At 36.8% G+C, this 23,829-nt stretch overlaps 2 protein-coding genes across 5 annotated transcripts in view; one reads left to right on the forward strand and one right to left on the reverse strand.

Moving 5' to 3' along the window:
• Nucleotides 1-23,829, forward strand: part of NKAIN2 (sodium/potassium transporting ATPase interacting 2) — a 968,851-nt gene that overhangs the window by 764,480 nt on the left and 180,542 nt on the right. The gene's annotated exons all lie outside the window — the stretch shown is intronic.
• On the reverse strand, nt 346-23,821 carry LOC117803980. Its single transcript, XM_034669084.1, has 4 exons — nt 22,783-23,821; nt 8,460-8,611; nt 5,072-5,181; nt 346-1,481 (listed from the first exon to the last, which is right to left on the reverse strand). Exons 2-4 carry the CDS (start codon nt 8,589-8,591, stop codon nt 1,373-1,375), a joined length of 351 nt encoding a protein of 116 aa, XP_034524975.1. The 5' UTR covers nt 8,592-8,611; nt 22,783-23,821; the 3' UTR covers nt 346-1,372.

Below are 23,829 nucleotides of genomic sequence, written 5' to 3' on the forward strand. Positions count from 1 at the left end.
CAATTTTGATTTATTACCTGAGGATCAAAGAGACATAATAAGTATCTGACCTGGGGGTGGGAGGGCCACATTTCCTTAGGTTTGTGGAGATTCTCAGCCTGTGCCAGGTTGGCATTATAATTCCCTTCCCATTAAAATGGAGGAGGAGGTTTTCTACCGGATAAATTATTTTCTACACTTCTTGGAAGCCAGTAGGACTATTTGGAGATTGTGGGTAAAAGGAATGGTTGTAACTAATTCCAAAATATAAGTTTCTTCCATTTCTGAAAATTCCTAAGCCTCCAATATCTTTGTTGTGAAACTGAGATAATAAAACATTTTGTGTTCACAGTATGGTCTCTAAAACAAATTAAGAGTTAAAAGCATTCAGTTCTTGAACTTGGTAATTCCACTTCGATTTGAGGGAAAAAAAAATCCAAAACTCTTAAAAGAAGTATTGGTACTTAGGAGGAAGAAGGTAGACATTTTGTTAAATCCTGCACTTTCACAGAGGCCAGTGTCTCTGAAGAAGCAGCACTGCTCTGGTAATGAGAACATCAGGGAGATGCTCTGATGACAGACCACAGTCTAAGGGTTTGGCTATGGTGAGCAAGGAATCCGCACCAGCACAGCTCCTGCATTGAATTGTACCTTCTAAATAAGCAATTGGTAAGTGGAAAAAAAAAAAAAAAGCATGACAATCTCAATGTTTCCTATCTTTTTTTAGATGAAAACCTGTTTTGTGCTAGAACTGGGGATCAGTGTAACATCACTGCAGACAAATAGCTAGAGAATTAGACCTGATTTTAAGTTCTAGTTTTGCCGTTTATTTGCAACATAGCCTTATATTTCTTAATATCCCTGAGCTGGCCTTGGGTTCCTCATCTCCTTGTTGTGAGGTTTAAATGAGAAGTACCTGGTACAGTCAGGTACTCAAAAAATAATGTTAAACTAATAAATGAATGTTTTAAAACTGCCTGGCCTACAGGTGCCTACAAATATTAAATCCCTTTCCCTTTGGCACACTGATGTTAAACAGAAGAGACGACACAGTACCATAGACCCAGATGGGTTTTGCAGGTTTGATTCTTTTTTGATCCAGAAAGCATGACTTTTTGGGTAAGCATTACTTTACTATTTATTAACCATCTGTATTATTCAAATCATGCCAGCAAAACTCATATGTATAGTAATCCTATTCTTTCCAATAATTCTAGCTTATATTTTATCCTTATTTGGTTTATAAAACTTATCCCTGCAAATAACTATGGTTTATTTATCCTGTAAGATTTATAGATGAAATATTACTCACTTAATTTAACAAATGAGAAAAACTGAAGTTCAAGTTGGCAAACAAAGCTACTTAGTGGTAAAAAAAAAATGTTTTATGACCCTACATCCAGAATTCTTTCTTTTGCCACATGCTAGCTTCAAATTCCCACTGTTCTAGAAGTTTCCAATGTTTATGATAAGTGATCTTCTGTATTAGATGGTCACAGAGGCTGAAAAAAAAAAGAAAAAAGAAAAATCCACACTTTGCACAAAATTTAACTTTGGATATTAATGTAACACTAATACCTTTCATAAGCTAAGCTGAACGCTTTAAAAATAACACAGTCTGTCAGCCTGCCTCATATGGAGCACTAAGCTTTCTAGAAGTGTGTATGGTCAAGTTAAATTTATTAGTCCCTAATAAAATAACGAGCTCAAAAGCTTGGAGGGTTTTTCACAGAATAAAAATAAATGAGCATAGCCTACCAAGGCTAAAAAGATATTCTCTTAACTTCTGCTAAAGAAAACTAGCAACAATTTGCCAGAGGGAACAAAAACAAGATTAGAAGCTGTCTCCACAGAGGTAGTGAACTTCAAAATCTTGACACAATAAATAGGCAATACTTAAGGTTGCTATTTAAAGTAAAAGCCTTCCTTTTTCTTCTCCCCCTTTCCCTGCAAATCCTGTTTGTGAGCGGTAAAACAGTGGTTCTCAGCTTTGGCTGCACATTCAAATCGCTTGGGGAGCTCTAAGAACATAGCCAAACCTGAGTCTCACTCCTAGAGACTGATTTAATCAGTAGAGAATGCTACTGGGCATTGGAGTTTTTAAAAACTGTTCAGGGGATTCTAATATGCAGCCATGGCTGAAAAAACACTACTTTAAGACACTTTCTTTGGAACTTCATTGATGGAATTCCAGGCTAATAAGATACTAATATTTATAATGTATATGCTACATTTCAAGAATTACATTAAGTGGCTTTACATTGTGTTTCAGCAGCCTTTGGGTAAGGTGTCTAAAGTGTCTTGGACAAAATGTAATTTACTGGGTCTTGTAACTAAAAAGTCTGGAGGACACAGCAGAGCAGAATTGGAAATCTTAAATCATGTAACCAGTGTCTTACTTCTCTCCCAGTCTGGGTTTCAATTTTTCTGGTTGGCTTTATTCTAAGACCAGATGTCCCTTCAGAGTCAGAAGATAAATCAGTGACTCTTAACATTACATTCTTCTCACATTTGAATCTGTAAGAGGAGAGCAAGGGTTTCTTTCTCAGACTGATCAGAAGTCTCATTTGCTCTGATTGGATCAGAGACAGTTCAAGATCCCTGAGCTGAGGCTGAGGCTGTAATTTGCACCCAGGCCTGCCTGATTACAGAGTTCATGCACCTTTTACTATATATCACTGCCTCAAGAAAACACTACCAATTTGATTAGAAGAGAAAATATTTCTCTTCTAATGAAGAATTTGAGAAAGAAGAGATCCCCAATTAAGACTTTGCTTATATTTCAAAACCTCTTCCCCACTCTGGCTGGAGGTATTCCCTTTCATCTCTGCTTTGCATCCATTTGCCCTCCCTCTTCTTGCTCCGGAATTAATTCTGTCCAAGGGAAGACCCAGGCTGTGTCCCAGGCTGGAAACCTCAGTGACAAAAATAACAACCTAACCATTCACTGGTTCTGAAATAATTGACTTTCACATTTATGTTTTATACACTTGTTTTCATTTCCTGTGGCTGCCATAAAAATTACCATAAACAGAAAATTTTTTTTGCACAGTTTTGGAGGTAGTAGTCTGAAATCAAGGTATGGGAAGGGCCATCCCCCCTCTCTGGGTGCTGTAGGACAGAGTCCTTCCCTGCCTCTTCCAGCTCTGGTGGCCCCATGCACACTTTGGACATAGTCCTGTAGACACAGTCCACAGAGTCCTCTGTGTGTCTGTGTCTTCTTTTCTGGCTTTAAAAGGACGTTTGTCCTTGGATTTAGAGCCTACCTGAATAACCAGGAGGATCTTATCTTGAGATCTTTAACTTAATTACATCTGCAAAGATCCCTTTTCTAAATAAATTCACGTTCACATATTCTGGGGGTTCAGACATGGTTACATTTGAGGGGAGCATCATTTCACCCCTTATTGTTCATTGCTCATTGTTCCTCAGCTTCTAGTCATTTTATCCTGGGAAATAAAACCTGTCTGGGGTTTTCACTTCAAAGCGTTCCGCGGCCCGTCCCAGGCTCGAGTGAGCTGCAAGGGAAGGAGTAGGACGGGCCTCTCTGTGGAGAAGGGGAACACTCAGCTGTGAGAACAGGAAGCCCCGTAAGCATGTCTGGCTTATCAGCTGAAGACCAAAAGTTACTCCTCAGGGAGCAACACACACCACTGAACTTTATAAGTAGAAGGAAAACAGAAAAGAAGAGGCATGGTTCCTTAGACCTTAAAGTTGAAGAGAATGATGACTGCGTAATAACAAGAGCAGTTAGCTGTAGAGAATTTGAGGGCGCACCTACAGAATAATATTGTATAATATTATTGTATCGAAACGCTTTTAAATCCGAGTGACAAGAACCCGACTCAAGCTGGCTTAGGGAGAAAAGAAAAGGGAAGCTATTGGCTGTGAACTGGAAAACCTAAGGATGTGCTCATTACAGGATCAGCGGAATCCAAGGATACAAATGAGGTGAATCCATCAGGAATTTGTCTTTCCTTTTCTACTGTTTTTCTGACTCCTTTTCTTCTGTGTTATTGCTTCCCTGCCAGGCGTGCCCCCTGCCATGGTAGGAGAGATGACAGCAGGCCTCTGCAGACTTTCTCAGTCGTCAGTATATTCAATCTCAGAAGGAGACATCCTCTTTCTTGGAGGTTCACTTCAGTCCTGCGAAATGGACGCTGATTGTCCCTACTTGAAACAGGGCCTTTCCCTTTGCTAAATTACTGTGTTTACAAGGATGAAGTACTGTGATTAGTCAACTTAACATCACGGGGCAAGGTGATTCCTATTATCAGAAAAAAGGAAGGGATGTCAGTCAGGTAATGATAACGGAGACCCCATTACAACCTCTTCAAAAGAGAAAACTTCCCTAGACTCTTACGTTAGATGCATACATCAGTCTAAGGGATCAATAAAAGTAATCATAGCCTGCTCCAGATATCGAAGAAAGGAAGAGAAGAGGGAGGGCATTTTGCTTAAATGATGATCTCTATAAGGTCAGTAGGACGAGAGTGCGTGATTTGTTCACTCTAGAAGGATAAAAATGTTTTTAAAATGCAGTAAGATTTAGGAGATTTGGGACTTTCATCTAGTTCTGCTACTTACCAGCAAATAATATAATTTCTGAGGTCCTTTTTGGGTTTAAGACTCTAAGGATTATACAAATGAGAGAAGAAAGCGAGCTCAGTTCTAATGCTTAAATGCCAATTTTCTTATCCTATCATGAGACGATGGGATGACTTGAAGTGAAAGGATGTTTAGCGAACAACCAGCAGAAGCTAAATTCAAACTTTTGATCTGCTCATTGGTACACCTTCATTTTTTTTTCAAAATTCCAACTGTGAGGAAAGTCTTACAAATGATAGCCAGGATATTATTTATTCTGCACCTTCTCAAAAGCAGGGAACAGAATTACACTTTTTACAGTAGGACTTTTAACTCTGCCAATAAGTTGTTCTCAAAAAGTTTGACTCTATTTGTGGTGTGAATTTGTTTGTCTTGAATCAGAGTAGGTACCTGTTAAAATTAGAGGTTGGAATCTGAAAATATCACTTGAGCAAATGGTTGCAAGTTATTTATTTAAAAATAATTCACCATTGTATGTTCTCACCGGGTCATTTCGATAGACTCTGCTGGCTCATTTGTGTTACTTAATTTCTTAAAATTTTCCATCTTCACTTCCAGCTTTCTCAAATCCAGTTTTTGGATATTTATTTTGTTCTAAAGGAAGAGAGTTAAATTGCTAAGATGCATCATTCCCAGATCAAAAATACCACGAAAGAAGAAAAGTCATTTCCTTGAGCACCCTCTGCAATATTGATTTGCGTTTGCCTCCTCTGTCTTCCTGACACGAGAGTTTCCTTCATTCCACTTAGGAACTAAACACAACCATCAAAGAGTCTAAAACATAAATCGCAAAGCCATAGTTGAGTGTAATTTCTTTCTTTCCCTGGGACATATCCTCTCTTAGAAATCTTCTTCACCTGTATGGGTTGCCGTTGATTACATGTCAGTTTCTGAAGCAAAGTTTTTCTACCAGCTCTGCACTGAGGCTGTGACCCTAGCGACGAGGGAAGAAAAATGCTAGATCTGATGATTCAAGAATGTATCATCATAGTCCTTTGTTTTATTTTTTATCTGGGCAGGAGGTGTTGCTTGAAATGTTAGCAAGCAGGAAATAGCCGGTTAGTTCGATCATCAGATACCAAATAGTTGGATAGGATCCAGTGGCACATCAAAGGTATTTTTCAAAACTTGAATAGCTTATCTCGCTTCACTTTTAACAAATGTAAAGTTACTATGAAAAAAGAAAAGAAATTTTTTCATCGAGCACCCACTTTGTGCCGTAGGTGCTTTATGTTTTTTGGCCCCGTGGAAAAACTTAAAAGTATTATCCACACTTAAAAAAGGAAGAGAGAAAGGTGAATTAACTTAGCTATGATTACACAGTTAGAAACCATCAAATGCCAGATTCAAAGTGTCCCTACTCTTAGTCCCACGTCCCTACTCTTTCTATTGTAACACATTGTCTTCTTTAAAAAAAAAGTAATGATCATAACCAGATTTACTTTATTTTTGTTACCACTCAAAAACAGAAAAAAGAATACTGCTTGCTGCCTGCATGAATATCTAAAAAGAAAGTAATTGCTAGGTTCTGAACTAAGTAGGAATACAGTAAGTAGGGTAAAAGCAGAGGTGAAGGGCCAGATTCCAAAAGTCGCATTCAAAAAGCTCCCTCCTGAGTTTGTGGGAATGTAGAGAGCTCTGAATTGAAGAAATACTGAAACTTCTGATAAAATATGCAGTAAATGAATCATGGAGTCATGATATAATCATATCATGGGGCGGGTCCTGGGATACCTGAGCTGTTCTCATCAGCGTTATACAGTGGAGATTCATGGACCAAAGAAGGAATATTTACATATCCAAGTGTGTAAATCTATCCATCTAACACGCATTTAAAGATGCATTAAACATCCAGGAAATCCATTCTGTGAAATGACTCATGCCTCATTAAATGCTCCCATACATAAGCAGGAGTCTAAAAGGCAAATTCACAGATATCAAGACAACTGATGTGCCCCCTTTTATTCTGTGAAATTCAGTATTTCCAAAAGAGTGCTGGATTGTTTCTGGAAGTGCATGGTCAGGCAGGGTTTAGTTTTGTTTTGTTTTGTTGTTGTTGTTATTTTAATTTAATAGGTATATTCAGGGCTACCACATAAAGCTATGTAGATCGTACCCTGCTCCAAGGCACTTCTTTGGAGTAGAGACTAAAATACAGTCTTACTTTGGCTCACCAAGCCCTGTGTCTTCATTCAGAGCTAATCCAGGCCAAAATCGTTGGGAGGGGTGGCAGAGTGGACTTTTTCTTAGCCTTATGTGCTAGCTAGAGGATTCTATGTTATACAAGAATTTAAATTTGTATTAAAAAAAGCATGACCAGCATATCAAATAGTGATATGCATTTCCTTTTCAAAATAAATAGTTATAACTTAAATTCAAAGTGTAAATTAATTGCAAGAAAAATATTAAGAGACTAATACAAGTGATGACAAGGCAAACCAAGGAAGAAAGTATGTAAACAATTAAAATCTGGAAGTCTCTGATACTGGGGAGAAACCAGTAGCTTTGGAGTAAGACAAGTAGGAGTTCCATCCAGGTCACTTAATTGCTCAGTGGCAGTTTTCTCCCCACCCCTAAGTAAGAAGGTTCACTCCAAACGATTGTAATGAGAATGGAGTGAGATAATGTCTATAAAGCTGTCAGCACATGTGAGTCTCCATCCTTCACCTTTTCTTGTGCAATGCCAAGTCTAAATCTTCAATCACCCACACTAGCTCCCAGCTTGTGCATAAGTCCTGGGTATTGGTGGGTGTTATAGTCAAAAGGATGCTCCATTGGTCCCAAAGTAATTAATCATCTCAGCTGTTTCTGCTTTAGTGCCCCATGACTCTCATCTTCCCTCTAGCCCACCCCACTCCACTGCCTTACCACCCCACAGTGATTGTACCAGGGGGCATGTACAGACAGACACACACATTTACACACACGTTTGCACACACACACTCATGCCTGAATACTCTCACATAATCACACATAATTAGGTTATACACATACACACACGTGCAAAAGCAATCCACTGTGGCTCCACAGACCTACTCACCATTTCTTCAATATTTCCTTTTTAAATTCTTTTGTTCACTTTATACCTCACCCACAATTCCCTCTTATATCTCTTCCTACTTAAATCTTCTCTGTCTTATAAGGTCTAGTTAAAATACCAACTCCCCTATTAAGTCTTTCATCATAACAAAACAGGATGTGACCTTAACTTCAAAAATGGTGGGGTTTTTTTGTTTTACCTTTACTAAGGTTATAGACACATTCTACCTTATGATGTAATTACTTGCATTGACTATGTGTCAGATTATACAGTCTTGGAAGTCTATAATCATGTCTTACTTATCATTTTACCCTCTACAGTCATGGCCTTCATGACTTTGAAGAACTGTAATCTTAGTTAATTTTCATGAAATAGTTAGGCACTTCCCAGTTTCCAGGAACCGAGACATATTTAGAATACCATCAATGACTTGGAGATGGATATTTTAGTGACAGACAGTTAAATTTATTTAAATATACTATGTTCAGCCTGGGCAAGAGACAGGATCTAACTGGTTCTGTTGATCCTTATCTCGTATAAGGGTTATATTCATTATCCAGTTAGCAGTGGACAGGGATTTGGGGTCCCAACTCAGCATTCCTCGAAAGTGGGCTGTGGGTACAGTGAGCCCTTTGAGGAGTATAGACTTCTTTCCAATACTTGCCTTGGGCCTCCTGTTTCCATGACCCATTCTCCAGTCTGGTATCATTCAGCTTCCAGGCAGAAATTCAGTTGAGTTGTATATTTTTATAAAAGATAGCAACATTAAATACAAATGTATCTTTATAAAATATCCACATAAATATTGATATAAAGAAGATCTAGAATGTACCTCCAGTTTCACCCTGTGGAGCTGTAGAAATCCTGTGCATTCTGAGATAAGCTGGCTCCAAATAAGAGGAGAGGAACCACTGACCTGGGTACACTCATCCTCTTTTCCAAACTTGTCCATTAAATAAGTCATTCTTCGTGGAAGTGATGAGGCTAAGAGGAAGGAGAGATGTGGCAAGTTTATTTCTCCCATCCTTTTTTCCTGAGGAGGGATGAAGTGGAAATTCTTTTTCATCTCTGAAAACCTGAAGAGTGGGAAATAAGTACTTTTACTTTTCTCTTAATTCATTCATCTAAGAAGTAAGCCACAGGGGTATAACAATCTCACAGAGGAGAGGGGGTCAGAAGTCCAGAACAGAACCAGAACAATCTTCCCTCTTTCAAGGGACATTTGCCCCCAAAACTAACTTTTACAATCTTAGGTCTTTTTCTCAGACACTGATAAGCAGTTTATCACTTGCCTCTAGAATGCTCTGAAATGATTTCTATCAGACTTGACTAGCCCCCAAATTCATACTCAACACTATTTCCCGTCTCAAATTATGTGCCCCAAAACTAGTGTATCAAGATGTTTTTTCTTGCTTATTTTGGCCCATGGGAAGGAATAATTTATCCATGTGCACAGGAGAAATATTGTTTTCTGTTTCCACCCAAGAAGAAAATAAGGACCCTGGAGCCTAAGAGAAGTAAAGATATACTTACTTGTAGTCATTAATCTAATTGAACACAAGTTTCTTATTCAATTCCTCTTGCCTCTCTGTTTATGGTTTAAATCCGATACACTTTAAAATTTTTCCAGCATTAAGATATCGCAAAAACTGTTATATTTTTCAGAAATCCATTTTAGTCAAAAAGAAATGTTAAACCAAGTTATAAAGAGAGAGCTCACGTGACCACAATACATTCATTAAATGTACGTGAAATCTATTGACTCAATAATTCAATTCAGAAGCTCTATTAGATGCTTGTCATAGTCAAGAGATACTTATGCCAGTAATTAGTAATGGAATATATTTAGACTGTAGGATTTATGCTGATGTGCACTGGGTCTAGAAAAGCAGTTGGCGCAGAAAGACTGTGAGGCCCAGGATCGGAAGCCAATCATGACGTCAGGAAACACAGGCAGGAGCACAAGTAGCATAGGAAGAAATGTCCCATAGGTACTGTGGCTCCATGTACGGAGGCTGGGGTGTTGGATTCAAGTGGAGAGAAGGTCTAGAGCAAGGTTAGTAAGCCAGAATTATGTTTGGAGATATACACAGGCAAATGTAGACTCCTTACATTCGGGCAGAGGCCAGGAAAGGAGTCCGGGGGAGTACTACGGACCAAGAGACAAAGTAGAGTAGCCAGGGTACAGGATCTGGGCAATAATAATGTAAAAGTAAGTCAAGGCTGTCCTACGGCATAGTGGGAAGTATCTTAAAGTGATGGGAGAGGGTTCTGAACTGTGTGCTAATCCTCAAAGTTAGGATTCTTCAGATGAAAATGGTTAATTATTACAGATCTTCAGAAATCTCATTATTTCAGTACCCTACAGAGCTTTACCACCAAGACCAAATTCATCCTTATTAAAGGTAACAGTTCCCATTTTACTTCTCTAGTACTCAATTACCTGGAAAGGGATGGTCATTATCTCCTCTGTATTACTGAATGAAAAAGCAATATAGAGAATGATGCCCATGGTCATGAGCTCATATCTTCTTATTCACAGTCTTTTACTTTTCCCACCATCTCGACTCCCTGTTTCTACTGGCAAACAGAGCAGAGAAATTACATAATTACCTGGACAATTTAAACCAGAAGAAGGAAAAAAAGAAAAATAGGTGATTCCCATGAATGACATGAACGCTTTCAAAATTTTCCTGAACATGAAATATTTTTACTTTTTCCTTTTCTTTTATTCTCAGTGACCTCAGACAGGCACATACATCTATCTTTATGGAGAATGATTAACATGGACTCAACTAGGGAGAAATCAAATTATACAGTTAATAAAAACTAAAGCTTCAATCCATGCTCAGTGACAATGTAGCACTAGGGAAAATTAATTACTAGATTTTGGAGTGAAAGGAGTCACATACATCAGGTTTGAGTTTAGCGTTAGGATTCGCAGTAAATTTCAGTTCTTCTGTGACTGAATTTTTTAAAGTGCGAAGTCACTCATAATCACGTGGCTATTTTCCGTAACAGTAAGTGGCTTTTTTAGCAGTCTAATTAGAATTAATTCTTAAGTTGCTTGGATTTTTGTAGGAATCTTTTCAGATTCATTGTGTAAATTCAAGTCACTCCCTTCATCCTAGCTAGGAGCAACCACTGGTGCAAATTTATTAAAATTGCTCCTTTTCACAAGAGTGTTTAAGTGATTTTGATACTGCTAAAGAGATTCTCCAAGTGCCCCGATGCTGAGAATTTATATATAACCATTGTCAAATAGAGCCTAGTATAGTATTTAAGAGCTAAAATTAGTTGTCAGTGGAGGCAGATTTTTAGCAGTTGAGCATAAACTATTCGTTTGTAGGCTTAAAATTATAGTGTATTTTTTCTAAGTTATTTCACATGAACTTCAGAAGTTCATATTCTCCTGTCCATTTAAGTGGCCCTGAATAAACCGAGACAACAGAAAATCATATCATGTGTGATCTTTAGTCTCTCTCTACTCATATGATCACAGAATCATTTTGAGGGAAGAGACTGTACAAGTTTGAGCACAGCCCTTCACTCTTAAAGGACCATCCATCCTTTGCTTGAAAACCACTAGCTGCAGGACTTTGTTACCCAGAACACTGCCCATTCAATTTGGGTGCATTTCTAATCCTTTAAGGCTGATCAGCCTTGCCGGCCAGATAAATTCATCAGCTTCAATCTTGGGGTGCTGCCCTAGAGTTAACTGTAAATGATGACTTTTGATATCTCTTTAACCACTCGAAGACAATTATAAGGGCCCTTCTCATTCTTTTCCAGATAATTCAACCCAGATTCCTCTCAAGTTTCCTCACGACTGGATTTTTAGTTCCCACAACCACCCTGGACACAGTGTCAGGATGCAGTTTTATCAGTGTCTGTTTTCAGACACAAAGCCCAAAACAAAGAAGCTGATCATAAAGCTATAAAGATCCCTTAGGTGTAGGAGAACACTAGATGTCAACCATTCCTTGTGTTCACTGCAGGAAAAGAGCTGGTCATTTTATTAACCCTTTATTGAAGTAGCTTAACAAAATCTACCTGTAACTTAAAATTATACCACAATGTTTTCCTCTGTGATTTCCATTTTCGTATTGGGCACGCTAACGTATATAAATTACATGGCTCTTTGGCTTAGGGCTCTGAACAACCACTTTGGAAGGGGGAATTATTAAGCTATCCCTTTTCACGGGACTTCTCAAGTCATTTTTTGATACTCTTAAGAGAATCATCAGTAAACAGAAAAGAATATTCTGATAATTATGCCTCCTTTTTGTAGACAAAATGAAAAAAATCAGTTGGAAGGAAGCACATCCTTTAAATAGAACTAGGTTCTGGGGGATGCTGCAGCTGTATCAGCACCATTTCTAGAATGAACTACTGTCCAATGAACTACCGCTCCACTCTCATCTCTCCAACGCTGCCACAAGAATGATAGAACTGGTTCTTTCTTTCCCTGTATTTGTGCCTCCAACTTCTAATTCTGTCTTCCCTTACACTTCTGGCAAGAATATCTTCTCTTCCTAAAGAAGACTAAGAAACTAAGTGCTTTCTCTCTATAATGTGATAAGTATTTTTCTGTTTTTTAATGTTTTCTTCTACACAGCGACCTTTCCACCAGTAGCCTCTTGGCCTTATGTGTTACAAAAGCTGCAAAGAGCACTTCGGAAGCAATCCAAATGAAATAGGTACATATACTTAAAGGTGTTTTATTTAGACTTAGAAGTTTATTTATATTTGTCTCCACAAATTCTAAGCAGTATTGATCTATGTACTTGCCAGGATAAAACAAGACAAGAAACAAATCTTACCACCTAAAAAACAATTCTCATGAGGATAAAGTACAACTAAAATATCTTTAAAAGCTTCTTCATCCAAATGCATGGCAAATATAGCTCTACTATAAATGCAAGGTACAGTGAATTTTGGATGAGAGTTGACAAACCACCAAAGAGGACATGTCAAGGTCTTATATAGTGCTGAGTAGGTTTCTGAACAGCGTTTAGAAATTTGTGAAATAAGTTGTATGAATTATGTGTCTGCCAGTTTTTATTCTGGTACATTCTCCTAAAGAATACCAAGTATGGTGTTTTGGCAATGATTGATTGGGTGACCAAAAAATTTTCTTAAGAGGAAACGAGGTCCAAGGACATGAAGTCGCTTTTGAAATCTAGTTTTATCCTTAATAAAAAATAACTTGATAGAGTTATAAATGCACTCAGTCTCATTTTTTTTTCCTGCTGTTAAATAAGGATAGTAATCCCTACCTCTTATATGTTGTTGTAGCGTATACTAGGTAATGAATACATAAATTTTACCTCCTTTCTTCTTTGCAGTATGTATGGCCTCAAACTTAACCATAAGTTGCAGAATTCATAATGGACCAGGAGACAGACTTATCTTTAAAATGAAAAGATTTATAGAGATTTTATAGAGAAAATTTCTACTGATTAGTATTTCATTTCATCTCCAGTTATGGTCATTCTCAATACCTGAAAAATTACTGTGAAGTCCATCATCAATAGCATTAACACTTGGTTCATTCTCTGTCTTGCTACTATTTTTTCATCATTTTCTCATGAGCTGCTCTCTTCCAAGAGAATGAACAAAGAAAAGAACATTAGACTTTATTAACATCTCTGGTAACAAATTTAATGGAGACTTTTTGAACTATGGATCGAAGTGAGATCAGGCTCCCAATTCAATCCTTGACAAGCTAAAATCCGTGGAGGCAAGCACAGATGCTATCCAAGTCAGAATTTCAGACCTTGGGGAAATGAGTGTCGGTACTGGGGGTGAGCTGCACATGTAGTTGGGATAATGCCTGGCAGTAATGGTGGGGAACTATTAAAGGACATTTCAGGGTTCCTTAAATGTTTCCAAGTCTTCAATATCATCAGCACTTGTGTGCCTCCATGCCAATTAAAAATCCACAGAAATGTGCTTTATAGACAAATGAAATGGTGGCCTTCAGGTGAGTGCTGAAACAGCGGTAACCTCCTCTCTTGAAATAGCTAACCTGTTCTTTGCCTCCCTAAACCCCTAGAGTGAATGCAGATCACTTTTCAAAGCTCTTAGATAGGAAAGGAACACTCACAAGATGGGAAAAGATACCTGCAGGGAAGGAACAAATGGGAAGTGAGAAAACAGCAGGAAAAGCTGCCTGAAGAAGTTTCAGTACATGGAAAACTATAAAGCCAGTGAGAAGTTGATCTTTCATTATTGTAACCAGCTGAGAAAATTCTGCCTCTAGCATCTGCTAGTAAGGGTGTGAAAGAGAGAAGACTCGTTGTGCCAAACTTAGATCCTACTCATGGCTGATGAGTCCTAACTTTAGAAGGTTAAAAAAAAAATGAGGACTTTGAAGGCTGAAGGTTCGATTAACTTCAACATGAGCACAGAAGCTTCCTTAATGAATTATTTTCCCGTCCTTCTTCTTCCTTTTCCTTCTTCTCACCCCCCTTCTTTCTCTTTCAGAACATTACAAGGATCACCTTAAAACAAAATTCTTGTAGTTCAGATGCAAACTCTCTTCTTCAGCTGAGAGTTAATATGCACTTTTTGAGCAGGAACAGTGACTATCCTTGGGCTTCACATCCCCCTTTACCCCGTAAGAAAAAAGCAATTAACCAAGATAATATTGCTATTCATATACATATATAAAGAAGTACTAGGTATAGCATTGTGGTGCTGAAAAGGGAATAGAGTTAATCAGGAAAAGCTTCTTAGAAGGAGTAGTCCAGAGTATTAATTTAAATGCAGAGAGATATACAGGATGTTAATAGGAGGTATTGAGGATTTTATTAAAATGCGATTTTCACAGCAATGCTCAGCATGCAGAAAGTGCAGACCCATTGTGAGGTAACATAAAACATTTATCTGGACTAAGAAGGCAGTCAGGATAAGATTTGGAAAAGTGAAATAATGGCCTTTGTTGGACCACAGACATGAGAAACCTGTTTCAGTCAAGAAATAATGAAAATATATAATAGCAATGAAATTTAAACATTTTATATTAAATCTTTAGTGACTCTATATAGTGAGAAGAAACACATTTTGTGTTTAAAATCTAAATTTTAACAACCCAAATTCCATCAGACTTCCCTCATCTGTTTTTAGAGCTATGGTTTTCCACACTCACAGAAATATTTGTGAAAATCTTTTCTTGAATAATTAATGATAAGAACTAGGAACTGGAGTTAACACCAGCTATGTTGTTATATTGAATTATGATCCATAATCATCCAAACCCCAAAGTTGCCCATAGTTGAAGATTCTAAAAGAAAGTAAGGGTATAGATGTATATTTGACACCCCATCTACTCCCCTTAAGTTCATCATCTAGCAGGATGAATCACATCTTTGGATTTTGGAGTTGGTAGATAGGAACTTCCTTATGTTCTGGGCTTCATTCCTACATATGCAACATCCATTCAACCTGTTAAATAAAGCACATTTGTAATTTTTCTTATCTCCTCAAATCTATATTTGCTCAGCTGCTTCTTCTTGGCATCTTGAACAATATAATTTGCTGTCACTGATTTTCATATGTTACCAGGATAAATTTAGCATTGGGGTTTTTATATGTAGATTTGCATAGATCTATGTATATCTTAACAGAAAAACAGCTATATTTAGGGCTAGAATATTAAGCTCACCAGCAGGAAACAAGCCACGGATGATGATAATTTTTAAGAATTTTTCAGCATTTCCTATGAATTGGTATCCATATGTAGATATTGGCAATAAGATATAGAATGATGCTTTCTCGTGTTATTTCAAACTGTAACCCAGTGTATATTGGTTGTAAATAAATAAGAGTTCATTGAAAAAAAGTGATTGTTGGTGGCAAATATAGCCTTTCCCACTGTTCCAACTCCTGCATCATAGGCTAATACAGAATATCATTCAATCCCAAGGTTTCCTAACTACTTCTCTGAGTCCTAACAACTAAATATGTATGTCTTTTTTTTTTTTTTCGAGAGAGAGAGAGAGAGAGAGAAAGAGCACACGGGGGTAGGGAGAGAATCTCCAGCAGGGAGCCCTCTCGGGGCTCAATCTCAGAACCTGGGATCATGACCCAAGCCAAAATCAAGAGTAGGGCACTTAACCGATTGTGCCACCCAGGCGCCCCCAAATTCACATGCTTTTATTAATATATTTTGACCTCCTGGAGCATTTTTATTGGTAAAAGTTTCTTCTTTCCATTCAACGTGCTTGCTGGCATTCCTCTAATATCATCACCAGAAGCATGTTTTAAAGTAAGGAGAGGAGAATGCTGACTTGTTCCCGTTCTTCTGACAGCTGAGAGCAGTGATTTGGGTCCTGCCTCCCTCGACCCTTGTAGAACTCAGGACAATAGTCTGGGGTGAATAAGGTCAAGCATTTGAATTTTATAGCATGAATTATTCATTACCTCCATAATGACTATTGCTTAAAACAGCACCCGTAGTGATGTCCATCATGTTTCCTGCACTGCCCCACCCCAATCCTACAGCAGACTAATATTTATTGCAACACCTCTTGGTTCATGCTTGACAGTGCCAACATCCTGTTGTTGATCAAAAGTCTTTCAATAAGCTGAGACATTTGTTCTGGCATTTAAGTCCCTGCTCAATCCAGTCCTAAATCAAGATCTTCCCAAAGCCATTTTATACAGCACCTTCTCACAAACTCTCACCTCATAAAATTAAGGCTACCTAAATATACATTTCTTAAATATACAAATACTCATAGCTCTGCAATTTTGATTATTTAGGCCCTCTACTTAAAATGGTCTTTCCCCCCAGGCTGTGAGCCTACCTAATCCTGGTCTTTTTTCAGGCCCCAGATAGAGTTCCCATCTCTAAGGGGCTGTCCTACCAGAGTACACAGGCAGTACACCCTCCAAAGTCCTGTGCATAAACTGTCCACACCTCTCTTGAGATACTGATCAAACACTCCCTTGTACTGCTACATTTCATCTTTATACCTTGTCCTCGAAAAGATACAATAAGCCCCATAATGTTAGGGATCAGACGTTCTATCACTTCACATCGTTATGGCTTTGCCTATAGTGTATGAATAATTTAATATGTGTTAGCCACTATGCTGCTAATTGTAACCTAATTGCCTTATTATAAAGTGCAGTTTCTAGCCTTTCTGGTAGTGACTAAGCAGTCTAGAAATGAGAAAGTATCCATTTTCAATATTATTATTCCAAAAGAACTAAGTCATAGAAAACTCCAAGAATCTAAGAAAACATTTCAGATTTTTTAAACTGCAACTCAAAATTTCTCTCCCCCCTCCCCACCTTCTGATCTCTGCAGTAGATTCTCCATTGCTTACTCTTGGAACAAAAAGATGCGTCTATGCTCTTCTTCAAATGCCATGAAACTGTGAAAGTAAATTTTAGCTTTTTATTGAAATTTTGAGATGTTACTAGTATCGTTTTTTCATTTGCTTGTCAACTTTTTTTTTAACCAAATGCTTATTATTTGTTGAGCAATTAGGGTTCTTGTGTTGTCCTGAATGCATATAGCCCCTGTCAGAAATAACTTTTTAATGCTAATAACAGCTTTCATGTAACCCATCAGACCCTGTTATTTTGAAAATTGACATGACCGATAATGGGGTCCTTCAATCTGAACTTTTTGGAGACTTACTAGGAGAAATGAATAAATACATTGATACAAAGGGGTTTTTTGTTATTGTACTGATCTGATCATAAAATTATGAAAGTTTTCTTTAGATTTAAAACTTTTAAACTCTTACAATTATGAGACCATTTTGTATGTTTTAAAATATGAATCCCTGCAGAATTCACAAGATTTGGTTTATAGTTTTCTCTCTTATTTTGAGCTATCAAGACTTGTTCTTTGTCTCAAAAGTTCTTATAATTTTGAGCTCAAACTTACAAAATATGTGGGAATTAAATAACCTATTGATTATGCATAGAGCAGATAACACAGAAATTTCTGTTGCATTAAAAGGGAACTTCAAGACCTTTCCACTGTCTGTTTTACAACAAGGAATTTATATTTTGTGGTTAAAATAATGCACACATGCACATCAAAAACAAAGTTCTTTATTTAAATGTCTATGGGAAGATAAATGGAATATAAGATAATGCCAGGAATCTTCCAGTTAATGATAACTGGTTGAAAATATACACTTACTTACATTTTATCCCTAAACTCCTATAGTGATATTAAAGAATAAAAAATTATAAACTAACAGTAAAAGAGAATAGGAGAGTGGGGAAAAGGACAGTTTTCAGAAGATAGAAAGTAGATGGAGGATTGGTGAGTGACTTAGCAGAGTAGAAAAACCTAGTTTATAAACATGTGGAGAAAGGTTCCAATGTACAGATTTGACCTATAAAGCCCTTCAAAACTCAGGATTTAGAAGTAAGCAGAGTGTGTGAGGCACAGGACTGAAAATGGGAATGGACTGAATAATCTGTTCAGGGAGAAATTAGACTGCCCCAGGTTCTTCCTTTAATTTATAAAGCCAAGCTTCTCCTCTGGACAAGTGAGACTCCAGACACAGGCAAGCATGGGCTAAATTTCTGAACACATTTGGATTAATTTAAAGACTGCATACGGAAAGAAAAAAAAAAGTGCATACAAATGTAGCAAAACCAGCAACTCCTTCCCAGTTCAGCCCAAGCATTCTGTGGTCTGGTGCTTACCCAACCCCATTAGTAGACTGGAGGACCCAGAACAAAGTCCTACAGATCCATACAGATCTAGCATTTGGAAGGCACTGCCCGGTCATCATATGTGAAGGATACTAGCTGATTACTGCACTAATGCATAATAACAGCCACACATGCTTTGCTTTCTCCTCTTGTATATGAAAGAACAACCAGGGATCCCCAGACTTTTAAGGAAAGACTCCCAACAGGAAAGTCAGAGACAAAATTAAACAAACATAACAAAAAATCTTCAGGACTTTCCTACCAGCTGTTCCCTCTGCTGGGAATGCTTTCCCTATCTTTGCTCTGTTCAGTCCTATACTTCATTTAGGACTCTCTCTCTCACTCTCTCTCTATTTAAAGATTTTATTTATTTATTTATTTATTTGAGAGAGAGAGAGTGAGAGAGAGAGGACAAGCAGGGGAGAGGTGGGAGGGGAAGGGGCAAAGGGAGAAACACACTCTCCACTGAGCAGGGAGCCCTTTGCCAGTGCTGTGCTCCATCCCAGAGCCCTGGGATCATGACCTAAGCCAAGGCAGATGCTTAACTGACTGAGCCACCCAAGCATCCCATTCAGGACTCTCTTAACACAAAATAAACTTTTTTTTACCATTATATTTAAGATAGCTTTACACTCCCCCCATGACTCAATTCTCAGTTATCCTGTTTCTTTACTTGAATTTATTTTTCTCCATATGTTAATTGCTACACTGATATTTTTATATATTTATGTATTTGTTATTCATTTTCCCTACTGTATGATGAACACTCATAAAGGCAGGAATTTTGCATATGGCACATAGTAGATGCTTAATAATTATTGTATTATTTACTTATTTGTCTACTTATTGGTTTACTAAGAATAATTAACTCAGATAAAACAAAACCAATGTGGGAAACACAATTTTTAAAAAATAATAATTCAGAAAACTATGAAAAGTTATAGCCCAAAAACAATTTAAAAATATTAGGTATACAAAAGCAATAATTAGAGAAGAATAACTCTTAAAAATTCAAAATATTAAAAATAAAATATATAGTTCAATATAACACTGCGAGGAGTTGGTAAAGAAAATCTCCAAGAGAGTCAAGAGAAATGGGAAAGAAAAGGTAAGAATGTAAGAGGTCAATCCTGGAAGTCAAATGTCTGACTAACAGAAATTTCTATAGTAACAGAAAAAGTAGAGAGAAGGGAACAATTTAAGATAAACTGCAAGAATGTTTTCTGGAATGGAAGGAACAGTCTCATGATTGAAAGGCCCTCCAAATGCTTTATGAACTAAATGAAAAAAAAAAAAGCCATCAAAGTATTGCTTATAGAATTTCAGAACCTGGCGCCAAAAGATTTTCTACTTATATAAACTTCAAAAAAATCATATGGAACTAAAATAAGTTGGAGGGTATACACATTTTACACATTTTATTTTATTTTTTTCATTCTAAATTTATTATTTGAGTACAGTTGGCACACAATGTTACATTAGTTTCAGGTGTACAATATAGTGATTAAACAACTCTATACATTATGCTGTGCTCACGACAAGTTTAGCTACCATCTGTCACTGTACAACACTATTACAGTACCATTGATTATATTCCCTATATTGTACCTTTTACTCCCAAGACTTATTCACTCCATAACTGGAAGCCTGTATCTCCTACTACCCTTCACCCATTTTGCTCATCCCACCCATTCACCTTCCCTCTGGCAGCCATCAGTTCTCTGTATTTACAAGTCTCTTTCTGCTTTTTGTTTGTTTGTTTATTCATTTGTTTTAGTTTTTTAGGTTCCACGTGAGTGAGTATACACATTTTAAAACCTAAAAACAATATTTTATATTATTAATGAATGTATAAACATTTAATAAAACTATGAAAAACTTTCATGAGAATATTAATCCAAAATCATGATAGTAATCATCTATGAAGGAGAGAGGGAAATAATATTTAGGAGGAGTACAGAGATAACATTATTTATATTTATAAAATTTTATTTAAAAAATGACAGCAAGCAAATATAGCATAAGATTTAATGAGTCTGAGTGATGGGTATAATGATTTTGTTGTACATACCCTCTACGCTTTTCAAAGTTTTTGAAATATTTCACTATTGAAAACAAAATAATGTAAGAGATCAGAAAAAAGAAAACAGGTTACATAAAAAATTGTAGGAAACAAAATGGTATCAGGTTTCTTAACTGTTATAACAGAAACCAGAAGATAAGGGAGAAATATTCACCCACTCTGAGAGGAAATCATCTTCAACCAAGAAGCATATATCCAGCCAAAATATCAATCAATTAATATAAAATCTGAATGAAAACACATAAGGCTTAACATCATTCACCTATTCTTAGGAAACTAGTGAATTTTGTACTCTGTGAAACAAGGAAAAAAACCTAGTAAGAGACTTGAGAGCTGTTAAGAAAAATTGCATTGGACAATTGTTAAAAATAGCAAGACACGTTTTCTTAACTGCTATAGTAGGGAAGAGAGGTGTCAGTACAGAACTGAGCTCAACTCCAAGTTAAACAGGCAAGAAAGATTTTATTTATGACTTTTGCAACAGGGGAGAGAACTTAAATTCAATTCCACTGAAACAAAAGTTGGGAGGATTTGTAAATGCTGGGCTGAGCTAATGGAAAAGTACCTGAGGGCACTGTGGGGGAGGTTAGTCAATGTGATTAGGCCATCTGTGTTTGTTAATTGTTTCTTCTCAGAGTTAGGCTTCTACCCATCCACAGAGACTGAGAGATAACGATGCTATCTTCCTTGACAATTACATTTCAAAGAAATGGCTCCCAGGGCCTTGAGAAAGACATTCCTGAGTTTTAGAAAATTTACATCTTGAAGGAGCAAAGAAAGAATTTATAATTGCAAGTTTTCTAAAGAAAATGTTCTTAGGAAAGTGAGGTCAAGGCCTGTACTCAGGAAGAAACCTGAGTTTAGTCAAAAGTTTAGTCAAAGTGATGGGAATGTTGAGGTCATCTTAGTCAAATACAGGCAACTGGGGAATCCAACATAAGAGAGAACTAATGATATTAAGTGAAGTCCCATGTCCAAATTTATGCATCAATTGCATAGACCCTGATGAGAGCAGAAGCCTGTGGGATTCCAGTTCAGAGGTCTCCAAGAAAAAACAGACAAAAAAGGAATCTATTGGTTCTAAAGTGTTAGACCATGTAGAAGTTAATATTGAACGAGTTTTACAGTTCTGTTGGTCAGTTTAAAAAAAATTAGTGATAGAAACAGTACAGAAAGACAGTGGAAAAAATGCCACAAAAATGTAAAGAAATCAATAACAGATAACTGGAAAATCCCCAAATACTTGGTAATTAAAGGTATATTCCTAAATAACACATGGATCAAAAAAGAAATCTCAAGAGAAGCTAAAACTTATTCTGAATAAATTAAATGAAAATACAATATATCAAGCTATGCAATGCAGTGAAAGCTGTGCTTAGAAGGAAATTTATAGAATTGAATGCTTATATTAGAAAAGAAGAAAGATCTAAAATCAATAACCAAGCTTCTATCTTAAGGTACTGGGAAAAGCAGGGCAAATTAAATCCAAAGTAAACAGAAAGAAAAGAAATAATAAAAATTAGAACAGAAATAAAGTTCAAAACTGGAAAAGAATGGAGAAAATCAGTTAAATCAAAAGCTGGTTCTTTAAAAAGATGAATAAAATTGATAAGCCTTTAGCCACACTAAGAAAAAATTAGAGAAGACACAAATTACTAATATCAGAAATGGAAGAGGGGATATCACTACAGATCCCATTAACATTGAAAGGATAATAAAGGAATATTATTAACAACTCTATGCCCACAAATTTAATAACCTAGATAATCTAGACAGATTCCTTCAAAGACACAATCTACCAAAACTGACACAAGAAGAAATAGACAATTTTAATAGGCCTATATCTATTAAAGAAATTGAATCAATAATTAATAACTTTCCAAAACAGAAAATACCAGGCTCAAATGGGTTCACTGGTAAATCTACCAAACATTTAAGAAATCATACCAATTTTCCACAATCTCTTCCAGAAGATAGAAGCAGATGGAAAACGTTCTAGCTCAGTCCATGAAGCAAGCATTAACCTAATACTAAAACCAGACACAGACACTACAGAAGATGAAATACCTCTCAAATATATAGATGCAAATAGCTTTGACAAAATATTAGCAAAATGAATCCAACAATGTACGAAAAGAATTACACACCACAACCAAGACGAATTTAAGTCAGATATTGAAGACAGGTTCAACATTCAACAATCTGTTAATGTAATCAGAAAGTGTAGACACTTTTTGTTTGGCCATTTGCAGGTAGCTCCACTCACAGGCTTTCTTTTAAGATTTATCGGGCCTGAGCCAGAAGCTAGTCTGCTGTATCTCCCAGGTTGCAAGGGATACTTTGAAGCCTTTGTCAATAGACTGGAAAGAAAATTACTCACTCCCTCCATGGAGATCACGTGACTCATTCCATAGCTCACTCCAGAGGACTCATCCTTTCAATCTCTAAACCCCTGGCCACTTCAGCTGAACCCTTTCAGGCGTTCGGTGTGAGTGAGTGTTCAAGGTCACAAAACCTGATTTAAGATAATTTCTATGCAGAATCTACCTAGTTAATCCAACACCTCGTTCTGGAGTGAGAATACTTGGTATTTATTATCTTGCAGCACTATCACTGAGAGTGAACTAATTCCATTTTCTACCACTGACTCTCTCTGTTAGGATTCATCTTCCCTTGACTTGCTGTGTAACAGAATGTGTTTGTTTCCTTTTAGTCATTCTCTTTCTGGAAGACAGCATGTGTCTATGTGCTATTAATAGGTCCATGCTTGTGTGTGTGATTATAAGCTCTCTAAGTGCAGAAATCTATGTTCCATTCCATTTATAGCTACACATTACCTAACATGCTGAACTTCATCTGAAGAGTTGTCGACTTACTATCTCCACCCTGGAAGAATTTTTAATATTTCCTAAGAAATATTATGAACAACAAATATTATGTTTTATTGAGTAAAGATCTTACAAATTTTAGCTTTAGCCACATTATGTTAAATTTTGCCAAATTGAAGTACAACTTTAAAATTTACATGTGTAAAAGGTAAATATTCAGAGGTTGAAAAAGTAGCTGATTTAAAATAAGATGAACTTCACATGTTTAGATAGTTAAATCACTCCTTTTGTAATATTTTAAGTCCCCACAAGTAAGGACTCTTCAGTGCTACAAATAATGTCAGTCATTGATAATTTTACTAATAAATATTTTTATTTATGTTATTGTAGTCAAGCAGACTTCATAAATAGATTCTATAGACACATAACTTTCAAGTGGAACTAATAGTTTTACTTGGGATGCTTCCTTTCTGTCCATAAAATATGGTGAGGGGAGGGGGGAAAAACCCACATTTCCCATTGGAAAACTCCAAGTCAGTCCCAAAAAGCTGACTAACATTTATAAAGTAATTCTCATCCTTATAAATTACCTTGTTGCA

Source organism: Ailuropoda melanoleuca, chromosome 10 (genome assembly GCF_002007445.2).
Source record: "Ailuropoda melanoleuca isolate Jingjing chromosome 10, ASM200744v2, whole genome shotgun sequence".
NCBI classification, from domain to species: domain Eukaryota; kingdom Metazoa; phylum Chordata; class Mammalia; order Carnivora; family Ursidae; genus Ailuropoda; species Ailuropoda melanoleuca.

What these genes read in the sequence shown, in the direction of transcription:
- LOC117803980 (XM_034669084.1), bottom strand. Translation starts at nt 8,591, where the DNA reads ATGACTTATTTAATGGACAAGTTTGGAAAAGAGGATGAGTGTACCCAG. An exon ending in TCCACAGGGTGAAACTGGAG is followed by an intron (nt 5,182 to 8,459) that starts GTACATTCTAGA and finishes CTCTTCCTTTAG; the next exon opens with AACAAAATAAATATCCAAAA. An exon ending in GAGTCTATCGAAATGACCCG is followed by an intron (nt 1,482 to 5,071) that starts GTGAGAACATAC and finishes TTTTTTTTTCAG; the next exon opens with CCTCTGTGACCATCTAATAC.